Source organism: Pristis pectinata, chromosome 13 (genome assembly GCF_009764475.1).
Source record: "Pristis pectinata isolate sPriPec2 chromosome 13, sPriPec2.1.pri, whole genome shotgun sequence".
In the NCBI taxonomy this organism is placed as follows: domain Eukaryota; kingdom Metazoa; phylum Chordata; class Chondrichthyes; order Rhinopristiformes; family Pristidae; genus Pristis; species Pristis pectinata.
In genome coordinates, this window is record NC_067417.1 from 40,585,150 (window position 1) to 40,598,026 (window position 12,877).

Genomic DNA, 12,877 nt, shown 5'->3' on the forward strand with positions numbered 1-12,877 from the left:
TTTAATCAGTCACTAACTAAACATTACAATGGCAGTTACAAAATGCCTGATACCTGGAAGACTTTGGGTGCAGACACAAGACAGGCAAGAGCCGAAGACAGAGTAGCTCCAAAGATCCCAGCTGTAATCAACGGTGCAAATCCAGACACCAGACTCATAGACTTAATAAAAAGAAAAGAAGACCTTTGATATTTTATCAAGTACTGAAATAATGTTACAGTCATGCACATTGTCTTTATTTTTAGACAGGATGGGCAAATGACCAAAGCATAACATTAAGAGTGGAGAACTGTAGATGTGCTACTGCTCCACAAGAGCAGGATAATTCAATCAAGCCAGTTATTGCTCCATTAGTCTATTCTTAAAAAGTGAAGGGAGGCTTATTAATAATCTGCTTGCAGATGCTCAGTTTAAGTTCTGCCAGTACCACTCAACTCGGAACCTCAATACAATGAGTTCACTTAGTGAATTACATATTTGTATGAAGAAGGAGAAGTCAAAATAAAGAGGAGGACGCGATTCTGAAAGGGGTACAAGAACAGAGAGATTTGGGGGCATCCGTGCCTATTCTTTGGAAGTGACAGGACAGATAAAGAAAGTGGTTAAAAATGCATGTCGGCTTCATAAATAGAAGCATAGAGCAAGGAAGTCAATAAAACATTCATTGGCCGGTAATGGATGACTGGGTCCATTTCTGGGCAGCACACTTTAAGGAAGATGTGCAGACAGACCCATGAATATACAGGAAATGGAGGGATATGGATCATGTGCAGCCAGAAGAGATTTAGTTTAATTTGGCATGATTTTCAGCACAGACATTGTGGGCCGAACGGCCTGTTCCTGCGCTGTACTGTTCTGCGAATGAGGGACTTTAGTTATGTAAACAGACTGGAGAGCTGGGGAGGTTGTGAGAAGATCTGACAGAGGTACTTAAAATCACTAAGGGTACAGACAGGGAAGATACAGAGAAACCGTTCCCATTGACAGTGGACCCAAGAACTGGAAATACAGAATGAACGTGATTAGCTAAAGAACCAAAAGTGACACAAGGAGTTTTTTTTAATCCAGTGAGCAGTTAGGGTCTGGAATGCACTGTCTGGGGTAGCAGTGGAGGCAGATTGAATTATAGCATTCCAAAGAGAGTTGAAAGCAAATAATTTGCAAGGCTATGGAGAGAGGTTGGGGAAGTGGAACTAGCTAGATTGCATCTGCATAGAGCCAGGACGGACTGAATACCCTCCTTCCATTCTGTGATCTTGTTCTGATTGTGGACAAAAGTACTGCATTTTTTTTTGGATATAAAGGCCAAATTTGACTGAATGTGGCAGCAAACAGCCCAGGTAAAGGTGCTGCACAAACTCAGCACACAGACACGCATGCTTTAAATGCACAGACATACTTTGGCCACCCACTTATCATACAGGCAGATCCAGAATTTTGCACACACACTTTCCTCAGCTCCCCTCCCTCCACCCCCACTGTGATTCGCCTCCCTCAGTCTCCTTACCTTTGACTTCTCAGTCTCCCCACACCATTAGTCCCCTTCCCTCACCTCCTTCCTGGTTTACCCATTCCCTCGATTCCCACACATCTACGGTGCCCCCAGTTACCGGCACTTCACTCGCTCTAGCAGTAAACTGCTGTGGCTCATCCTCTTCACTCTACAATTGGTAATTGTCTCCCTTACCCCAGCCCACACCCAGTGCCAACAGCCAATAGAAGTACAGGACTAGGCCATTTGGCTCCTCGCACCTGTGTGACGATTCAATGAGATCATGGAGTGACTGTTTATCTCAATACCACTTTTTTACACTAATCCCATTTTCCTAGGTTCCGCCCAACATTCAAAAACTTATCACTCTCTGACTTGAAAAGACTATGACTGAACCTTCTTGAGTAGAAAATCTCAAAGATTCACTACCTGCTGGTAGAAGAAATTTCATCTCTATCTTGAGTGGCTGATCCCTTATTTTGAGACTGTGACACTGCAGATAGAGGAAACTTCATTCCACCAGCTAAAGGCCCAATGTGGCGACGAGAGAGGCTCGATATTGTGCACCTCCTGATTCCCCAAAGCCTTTTCACCATTTCCCATAGCCTACCCCTCTCCCAATTCATAGGTTCACATAGCTCAGGAACACCTCTCAATGAAGACAGACATTAAGTGATGGAATTTACTATTGCCTTCCAATGCACTGGTTTTGGAGATGGTTTTGTACGTTCTTCCCGTGACTGCGTGGGTTTCCTCTGGGTGCTCCGGTTTCCTCCCACATTCCAAAGATGTACAGGTTAGTAGGTTAACATGGGTGTAATTCGAAACTCCAACTACAGTCAAGAAGCGTGATACTACGAGAAGAAAGGAGGCTGTTTGGTTGGCATGCTATCCATCACAAACAGAATTTCCCTCCACTCCAGCTATATTGTGGCTGCAATGGTATCATCAATAAGACCTCTTTGACAACACTTCCCGAATCCAAGTCCTCTAGCATCCTGAAGAATAAAGGCAGTGAATGCATTGAAAGTTCCCCTCCAAGTCATATATCAGCCGTGTTAGAAAGTACTGCAGTTTCTTCATCATTAGGTTAAAACTCTGGAACTCCCTACCTAACTGCTCTGAGGAAGTACATTCAACACATGGACTGCAACAGTTTAAAAAGGTTGATTATCCATCATCTTAGGGAGGGCATTAAGGGTCTTTGGCAATGATAGTCACATGCATGTGGAACTGGAGTTTCCAATGCACACCTTCCTAAATTTCTGTGGAATTTAAACAGAATGTCACACATTGTGTTCTTCACATTTTAAAGCAAAGCCCGTCATTTTAAAAAACAAATGCCGATGGAAATAATAATGTAAACTCATTGCCGCATTGTTTTTACCTGGTAGTTGTTAATGAGTCCATATTTACAAGTCCCAGTCTGTGTACATTCAGTGAAGTTCCATCCATAGCCACAGGCAATGCCTTCACAATCCGTTGATCCAATAGGAATGGTGTCATTCACACTACCAGATGCATCAAGTATCATACAAGATCCTAAAACAAAAGGTAAATGGAGTTGTTAAATGATACATACAGTATACCTATTTGGTAAGCAATGTTACATCCTGAACAAAAGATCAAAGTTCAAGGGCTGCATGGTAGCGTAGCAGTTAGCGTAACGCTATTACAGTGCCAGCAAATCGGGGTTCAATTCCCGCCACTGTCTGTAAGGAATTTGTATGTTCTCCCCAAGTCTGCATGGGTTTCCTCCAGGTGCTCCGGTTTCCTCCCCCATTCCAAAGACGTACGGGTTAGTAGGTTAACGTGGGTGTAATTGGGTGGCGCGAGAAAGTTGGGCCAGAAGGGCCTGTTACCGTGCTGTGTAAATAAAGTTTTAAAAAGTTTTAAGACTCCAGTTTTAAGAAAGGCCCATGGGAAATCTCATGTGATGGGATGCAGGGCTGAGAGAGATGGAGGATATTCCCTAGAAACCACAATTTTTACTTTGTCGAGGGACTCATATGCAGAATCAAGATTACAACACAAGCTTAGAAAACATCAAAAGCTATCTATGGCCCAAACACCTATGAGCCCACTCTGCCAAGAGCCAAGAACTGAGGTGAACTCAGCAATGACAGTGTGGCAGCCAGCCATCATTGCAAGAAACAGAATTGTCCAGGATTTCATCCTACAACAAACTTTCCTGTCCAGCTGCAAAAGACCATATGCCAACTGAAAAAACAATAAGGCCTCAGGATCCCACTATATTCCTAAAGTTTGGCAGCAAGGAACTTCAGTCATAAATACACAACCTAATTCCCCTTATCTGGGAAGAGGAGGACATGCTGTGGAACTTCAAAGACATCATAACTGTGACAATCTCCAATTGCAGTGGGGATTCTGTCCATCTTGAGGAATAGTCTACAATTAATTAATAATTCAAAATTCTTATGTTATAAAGTTGAGTTATTAATAATTAAATCAAACAATGCAAGCAATTTAGAAAAATGGTACTGGATCATTTGTAATAAGCAACTTTGAATTAAGGGGAGTAAGTTTCATACATTTTTTTAATATCAAAAGAGAGCTTTAGGTCCTGCATAGCAAGGTGGCAATTATAAGTAAAAACTGGCCTGTAAAACTTACCAATGGTGACAGAAATTATGAGGTAGGAAAGTGCTGTCCAAAAAATGGCAGACAGGGTTCCCTTGGGAATGGCAACAGCAGGATCCTACAAGTGAAATGCAATGGGAATAAGGATAAATGTTGCACTGGGAGACAAGTGACTACAGGCACAATAGGGGATTCACTTATGAGTAATGATCATACAGGAATATAATTCTCCATTAACTCATTATTTATCTTTCCTAATCAATATTAGTCCACATTTAAAGATAGCTCAATAACAATATATATAATACATTCTTTAAGTATTCACTTTGAATTGTCAATCATAACTCTACTGCAACTTTTCGTAACAGTTTAATACCATCTAAAGACAGCAATAATAATTGTAGAGGATGAGTGTTCCATTATAAATTGTGGTTACTAATCCCTGATTTAGGCATATGGTATTCAAAATGGGTTTGTGGAGCTTCTACAAAAGACAAATTTAATAAACAACTAGAACACGTTCTGCAGAATGAAGGAGTGTTGTATTAAAAGGTAAGAACATAAGACAGTATTAACCAGCAATCATGGTTGTTTAACCAAGTGGTCAAAACTGCTGTGAAATATTTTCTATCTTTAAGAATTAAGCTTATACACCCTGGTTGTATTTGATTGACCGTGTACAAATGTGTGTCAGGAACTTTAATTCAGCTTCTTGGATTTCAAAGGTGACCGGACTATATTTGAACTGCTGGTTGGTCTAAGGTCAGTGCAAAACTCACAGACATCAATTCACTATTATGATAAATTAGATTTCGACCTGGCTTCAAGTTTGGTAAGTGCAGTCAAATGAGATAATGTGGCCTGAAAAATCAATTAAAAGTTGGTTCTATCACACCTACAATGAATACCTTCTCTACAAGCAGTTCCAGTTTTGTCTTGCTAAATTCATCCTGTCTTGTGCTGCTTTCTCAATTGATCATGTTCATTCTACACAGGCAAATTTTTCTCTTCCAATTTTAACTATGATTCCTTCCAAAGCAGAACAGTCTGAAAAATGCTTCATTCAAGACTCGTTTATCAGCTTTAGCCTGTAACTGATGTATTTCCTTCTAGCTGAGAGAACAATTAGGGACTAGGTTGATTGACTTTTGTATTTGGCTCAGTTCAGGGCTGTTTTTCTATTATTATCATTGCTCGACCAAACCGGGAATTGTTTTGGTTAATTTAAGAAAAAACTTTGGGCTAAACATTAAATTCCTGTTCCTATAATAAATTGCAACTAAATTGGTAATGACAATTAGAATACCTGCATATTCATAGCTATTCAGTGCTGCCCATATCTTTTATTATATTTTTTATTCCCAGCCACATCACTCACTGGTGTACTCTACTACATTTACACAAACAAATATGAGTGGTCGAAAGTCAATGCACAATACCTTAAAGCAAATTGCATAGTTGTTATTATAAAATGTTACCAATATAGCATGAAGAACATAAAAACCGAATTTCCATTTAGGCCTCAGGCGTATCTTACAGATAAAACCCCCAAAAAGACCCGTAGAGAAATTATTACCAGTACAAAAGAGAGCTTTATATTTGCACCAACTTCATGACATTGAGACCTGAAGAAACCATTCCCCTGTATTCAGTCAGAACACTTTGAATTACCTTCAGGTCACCGGAGATGTTTGCACCTGCCAGGATCCCAGTTGCAGAGGGGAAGAAAATGGAAAACATGCCAAAGAACGACGCATCCTCACCTCGCCAGTTGGGCAGAAAGTTTTGGGCAAATATATCACCTGCAAAGCAAAATCAGCACCAGTTCATTCACCACACATCTTGACCGAATAATAAATATTCACGTTATCATCTGATGACTGTCATATCCCCATCAGATGGGTTCTGCTACCAATTCTAAAACATCTTAAGCAACTGCCAAATTGTTTGCAATAACTTAAAGTTACCAATATGAGTGCAAATAATAGGCTATTCAATGAGTAGATTTTAGCAGCAAAACCATCCAACTGAAGAACAAGCTTACTTATTACAATACAGAAGGCCATGTGTGCCCACTCTCAGCAGAGTGATCTACCAGTCCCACCCACCCCTTCTCTTATTTCCCCTACAACTTCTCTCTCATGTGTCCATCATCTACTCTTGATTCTTTTGCCACTTACCTACAACACCAGGGGTAATTTACAGTAGCCAATTAACCCCTCAGCACATATTTAGCATGTGAGAGGAAATCAGAGCACCCCAGCAGAAACCCACATGGTCATGGGGAGAACGTGCAAACTCTGCACATACAGCACCAAGGTCAGGATCGAACCTAGGTCCCTGAAGCTGTGAGGGAGCACCCTCCTTATGTTTGTCAAGACTGCTTCAAACTGCAATCACTCGTTTTATCCACCACACACAGAGTGAACAGAGAAGAATGCATTTAAACCTGTACAGACTTGAAAGTCAAATTCATCAAAGCCTTCTGGTGTCACATTGGAAAACTGAATTCAAAACTCTTAAAAAAAAATCTATATGGCACACCCCACCACCTCTGCCCCACGCACCCCCAGTCACATTTCTCTCCTGGTCTCCCAAGGGCATTAACTCAGCTGAAGTAATGGTTCATTTAATTTTGCTGTTATTGAGTACATTACCCAAATGCCATTTTATTATTTACAAGCTTAAACAGTGAACATCGTCAAAATATTAATATGAATTTGTCCCTTACCCAATACCTGCACTTGTCCATTTACCGACAGTGGTCATGGTGGGGAAAATGATCTGATTTTCCCATTCCCTAAAACAGGGGACCAAGGTCACCTGCAGCCCTTCACAATGACCACCGCACGTATTGAAAGACAATGAGCAGGAGAGAGATGTCATGCTGCAGTATACATCGTGCTAATATACTGTGCTATAAGGCTGCTCAATAAGTTGGCCATACTTAATATTTAGAGGAAATAATTTACTGCAATTTGGCAATCATAAAAAGTAGGTTAAAAATAAGCCACCTCCCCAAATGGGAACCATATTACAAACCTCGGTAACTGAAGAAGCCTTTGGCCTGTTTCTCCTTTGATGGTGGGATAATTGTTCCCACAATGTAATTTGCAAGGGACACAAGGATCACAAAGAAGAAGCCAATTTGTGCCTATCAGAAAGATAAACAGAGGAGGGTTTCATTGTAGCAGAAAACAAGCCATGATTTCATTTTGCCCCTATTCACTTTTTGCTGCAAACTGCTCACACTTGTGGGTACACAGTACTTTCGGTTTTGACAAAATAAGTACGCATTTCAATTTGGTCATGGCTATAAAGTGGCCAATCCTCATTCTACTGCTTAACAGCTAACAAGAGACTGTGGAGCAATCCCTTGCTTTCCCTCTCTGGATGAGATTTATTGCTTCAGCGTGGCGCTCTATCCAGCAATTTGAATAAGAACAAAAAAAATAGGGCTTGAGTTATAAGGAGAGACTGGATAGGCTGGGACCATTTCCCTGAAGCCAAGAAGGCTGAGGGGTGACCTTACAGAGTTTAGACCATCACAATGAGCATAGATGAGATGGATTGTCAGTCTTTTTCCCAGGGTAGAGGAGTCAAAAACTTCTGTTCCCAGAATCTTCTCTGAACCACTTCCAATTTTTTTTCCTTAAATAAGGGCACCAAAGTTGTTTGCAGTACACTAATGTGTCTCACTCATATCTTGTACAGTTATAGTTGGAGACTTCCCTACTTTTATACTCCAATCCTCTTGAAATAAAGGCCAACTCTCCCTCCTGCTTGCTGCACTTGTGTGTTAGCTTTCTGTGTACTGTGCACAAGGACCCTCAAACCTTTGTGCTGCAGCTTTCTGCAGTTCTTCACCATTTAAATACTGTTCTTTTGTTCTCCCTTCCAAAATTAATAACATCGCATTTTCCCACATGATACTCCATTTGCCAACTTCTTGCCCACTCATGTCACCTATCAATATCTCTATGTAAACTGTTTGTATTCTCCTTGCAATTCCCCTTTGCACTTATTTGTGTCATTTGCAAATTTGGCTACATTCGCTTCCTTCCTGCCTGTTATTAATATATATTCTAAACAGTTGCGGTCCCACCACTGGTCCCCGTTTCCACACTAGTTAGTGTTTGCCATCCTGAAAGTGACCCCTTTTCCCCGTTTGCTACTTCCTGCCTGTTTGCCAAACCTCCATCCATACTAAAAAATTACCTCCAATACCAGGGGCTCCACCTTGTAACTTAACCTTTTGTGAGATATCTTGTTGAACATCTTCCGGAAGTCCAAATACATCTACTGGTTCGTTTTGTCAACTCCGGTCAAGACTTCTCAAAAAACTGTAATAAATTTGCCAGACACAATTTCTCCTTCAGGAAGCCAAGACAACTCTGCTTAATCCGATGACATTTTCCCAGTTGTGTTGATATTACTTGCTTAATAATTGATTCTAACATTTTCCAACAGTAGATATTAGGCTCAACAAGTAACCTCTGGAAGAACTCAGTGGGTTGAGCAGCATCTGTGGGAGAAAAGGAATTGTTGATGCTTCAGGTCAAAACCCTGCATCAGAACCCTGTATCTTGATGCAGGGTTTCGACCTGAAACATCGACAATTCCTTTTCTCCCACAGATGCTGCTTGACCCACTGTGTTCCTCCAGCAGATTGTTTGCTGCTCCAGATTTCAGCATCTGCAGTTTCTTGCAGATATTATGCAAATAGATATTAAGCTAACTGGCCCAGAGGTACCTTTTTTTGGCCTCCTTTTGTGAATAAGGGTATTATGCTGGCAGTTTTCCAACTCTGCAGTACTTGACCAGAATCTAAGGATCTTTGGAATATTAAAAAATAGCATCTTGGTAGCCAGATTCATACAGCATCTAGGAATTATGTGTGTTTAGTTAGTTTCTGTGACTTTACCTTTGCTTCCCATTCCATTCCAGCCAGTGAAATCCCAAGCAGCACTGTAACTGTTATGACTCCAATAATCCGGATATCATTTGTGGGATCCACAATTGTTGCACTGTGCTCCTATAGAAATGTTAAAAATGAACCTAAATTAATGGGAGTTCTGCATGAAGTAACAATATATCACAGCAAATTAAGAATGCAATTTTAGATACTGTTGAATAATTTTCTTACCCAATTATAACAAAGGCATGGTATTAATTCAGTATATATGACTTCAGTTTAGAACTACTGGGGCTGCTGGCAGCAAAATTACCTATATTCAACTGTACAAGAATACCATACATAATTCTTATAGATTCTTCTGGCAGCAAATGAAATTCTGTAGGCTGAGAATTGCCAGCAGTTTCACAGCGAGCTGTGACGATTTACCCATGCAAATACCAGGAGACACATGTATCCAAAAGTGAAAGGCCAAAAGCTTGCTAATAGATTGCACCCAGCAAGTCCTTCAGTGCACGTTGTTACTGGACTCTGCACGGACTCCAGTGCACAAACTTGCTGCAATTTCCCAGCATTCAGACCACGGTCCTTTCATTTCAATGAGATTTTACGACTGTGAGGAAGAACACTTGGAGAAGGCAAGTTACAATTTTACCTTTTATTGCAGTATCTTTTTAAGCGCATTTTGGGTGATATTAGTCTTTTATTTTTAAAAATGGCTTTTAAAATTTCTCATCGTATATTTCATTTTTACTAGTTTTTGATTGTTTCTGAATGTAAGAGAAATTCAAACCAAAGCTGTCAAAGCTTTGACAGAAGCCTGCCATCCATCAAAAGTTTTGTGACTGGGGCTTGCTTTGGCTCATATATACGAGCTGATTACATTGAACCAGGACTGGAATCCAATGCAGGCTCTCCCTAGTTGGGTAAAGGACACTGTCAGCCAACAAGTTCAGCTTTGTGGGGCCAAATACAATGAATGCAGAACATCTGTGTATTCAGGCAGCAAGTGTGGGCCGCAGGCCCAAATCAGCAAAATCCTGGTGAAATTTAGACAGTTTCATTCTGTGACCAAAATAAGCTAATCTGTCCACCTGGTCTCACAGAAATGTGCAAACTCCACACAGACAGCACCAAAAGCCAGGATTGAACCCAGGTCACTGGATCTGTAAAGCACCAGCTGTGCCAGTGTGCCGCACACAAAATAAAACAAACGAAACAAAGTTTAGTAGTTGCAAGCAATATAAAAAATTGATCAATCAATTTAATGTTAACATATAAGGCAGCTAATTTTATCAGTTTGTTAATTAGGAATAGTATATTTCATTGCATGGACACAATTGTGAATTGCTGAAAAAGATTGGGCCCACATAATGGTGATGTGCTGCATGCAGCAAACAACAAGGAATCTTGAGACCTGCTCGGCTAAGTGCTGCAAGGCTCCTCCTAGTGGCTCAAGCAGCAAAAACATAAATGATCTGCTCTATCAAACTGTGGATGGTAGCATGGCTTACATGGTCCACACGTCGTCCTCGTGTGCATGACAGTCAAGAAACTACAAGATACAAGGATGGCGCTTTGATTTGATATGGTGCTTCAGAAATGTAAAGCATAGTGTACTGGCACAGAGTCGGAATTGACCATGGTGCACTATGTATGGTCACATACAGTACCAGCTGCGTCTTCAAGCAGTGGTATGAGCAGAACCCGGAGTGTGACACGAGCATGGAAATGACACCCTATACCACTAAACAAGTGTACTCTGGCTCTGACTACTGCTCTCCGTGAGGAGAAGTAAGTGTATGCTTAACAACTGTTCTCTGTTAGGAGAATAAGAAGAATTCTGCTGTCCTAGAATAGAAAGGATCTGTGAATTTTTTTCCCAAAGCCAGAGTGTGCTGCCAACTGGGCAATGTTGCCAATGTTTCCTGCTTCAGCCTGGAAAGAGGCCCAAGTATATGAGCTAATGCCACTGTAATCTCAACAGTCACTGCAAAAGCAGTCCTGTGCTTATCAATATTGAGAGTGGCCTTGAATGGAATCATGATTAGAACATAGAACACTACAGCGCAGTACAGGCACTTCAGCCCACAATGTTGTGCTGACATTTTATCCTTTTCTAAGATCTATCTAACCCTTCCCTCCCACATAGCCCCCTATGAATGATAGAAAAATGTGTCTATCTAAGAGTCAATAAACATGGGGTCAAATTGTCTCATTGAAGGGGGAAATCAGTTGAATTTACAGCCAAAATGAAAACAAAATAGAAAGTGGGAAGGTTACATCCCAGGGAGAAAGATCCTTGAAAGAAGCATGTGAATATGTTTAAAGCAATGCAACTTACAATGAGGAGATCTCTTACAGTCTCAGCGAAGCCTACGGTATGCATGGCAACTGCCACTGCATTCGCAAAAGCAAAAATGAGACCAATGGAGCCTCCAAGCTCTGGCCCAAGGCTCCTGGAGATGAGGAAATATGTACCACCTGAAAAATAGCAACATTGAACAGAGGAATGAAGAACAATTTGCTCTGAGTAAAGGACATTGGATCATTCAAAGCAAAAACATCAAAAATGAAGAATTGGATTAGAAGTTTCGAGACTTCAGGAATGCAAGCAGATTCCCTGCTGTGGTTTCTACCACTATTTCAGAATTCTGCTTTTAATTTAAACAGAACCTACAACATCGTCCCCGTCTTCAGTGCTTCCCATCCCTTTGGTTCAGATCTTAAGCAGTGAAGAACCTTGACTTGTAAAAACAGAAAGGCAGTTTGGACCATTTACGCTTACATGAAATTCAACCTATTCAGGGCAACCCAAAAGCAGCCCCAAGCCCCACCGCATATACTTTGCCTGAGCTCCAAAACACATTTGTCTGGCTGTGTCTCTCCATCCCTTTGCTCCAAGATTTTGTTCATGAAATCCACTTCGTTCTCCTTTTACTCAAGTCCCTTCAACTGCTAATTATACAAAGTTTAGACTGATGCAGATTATTTGCAATCTCAGCATCCTATTCAACCTCGATCCAATGCCACATCCTCCCTATCACAATGATTACCTAATTTCACCTTTTCTCCCTTTTGACAGTGATAACCTCGGACATGACACTGTCAACTTCAGAGCTGACTCCCATTATAGACCTTCCATAACTTTCAGCTCAATCAAAAATTAACTGGAGTACCCTTCCCTTCAACAAATCACTTGCCATTCAGGCTTGCACTCACCAACCTGCATTGACTTCTATATTTAAAAGAACAGTACAAATTCTGCTTGATGAAATTGCAGTAAGCAATGCAAAGAAGTGGGAACCAAAGTATACCTGATTTGACTTTGCCATTAGTAGATATTGCGGATATGGATAAACCTGTGATGCTGGTTACAACTATAGACATAATGATGATTAACCATGTCAAAGCTGTAATGGAAGCAAACAAAATCAATATTATTGGTGTTTTCATCACAATCAGAAAATATCCAGTGCTTCAAGATTATATTTATTTGCAAGGACACCTGTAGCTGGCACAGAGTCAAATAGTTTCAGCTTGTTTGAAGTATGTTGCAATATTGGCCTATGACAAGGGTATCATAGAGTGGTACAGATGACAACGCTCTTAGCAAAAACTTCATGCAAATGCAGCTCTGCTAGGTTGCTCACCTGCACTTTGATTTTCTTTATTTTTTCCTAACTCTTAGTTCGCTCTTTCTTTAGCTGTTAATGGATTGATGGTTTTGTTAATTTATCTCCTGATTGTAATACTTTCAATTGTCTCTTTAAATCCAACCAATATGCAGTGTTCCAGTCCTTCCATTACTGTGTTCCCAGAACATGAAACACAACTGAAGCCACATAACATCAACAAATTGCAATAAT

At 40.6% G+C, this 12,877-nt stretch overlaps 1 protein-coding gene across 3 annotated transcripts in view; it reads right to left on the reverse strand.

Annotated features, from left to right (window-relative positions):
- slc12a3 (solute carrier family 12 member 3) overlaps positions 1 to 12,877 on the reverse strand; it is a 47,246-nt gene that overhangs the window by 26,857 nt on the left and 7,512 nt on the right. For all 3 annotated transcript variants that reach the window (XM_052028049.1, XM_052028050.1, XM_052028048.1), the window contains exons 4-11: positions 12,326 to 12,421; positions 11,353 to 11,492; positions 9,018 to 9,128; positions 7,136 to 7,247; positions 5,765 to 5,895; positions 4,127 to 4,211; positions 2,880 to 3,034; positions 54 to 161 (exon numbers count right to left, since the gene is read on the reverse strand). In XM_052028049.1, coding sequence (XP_051884009.1) covers positions 54 to 161; positions 2,880 to 3,034; positions 4,127 to 4,211; positions 5,765 to 5,895; positions 7,136 to 7,247; positions 9,018 to 9,128; positions 11,353 to 11,492; positions 12,326 to 12,421 — 938 coding nt within the window. The remainder of the gene's footprint in view (positions 1 to 53; positions 162 to 2,879; positions 3,035 to 4,126; positions 4,212 to 5,764; positions 5,896 to 7,135; positions 7,248 to 9,017; positions 9,129 to 11,352; positions 11,493 to 12,325; positions 12,422 to 12,877) is intronic.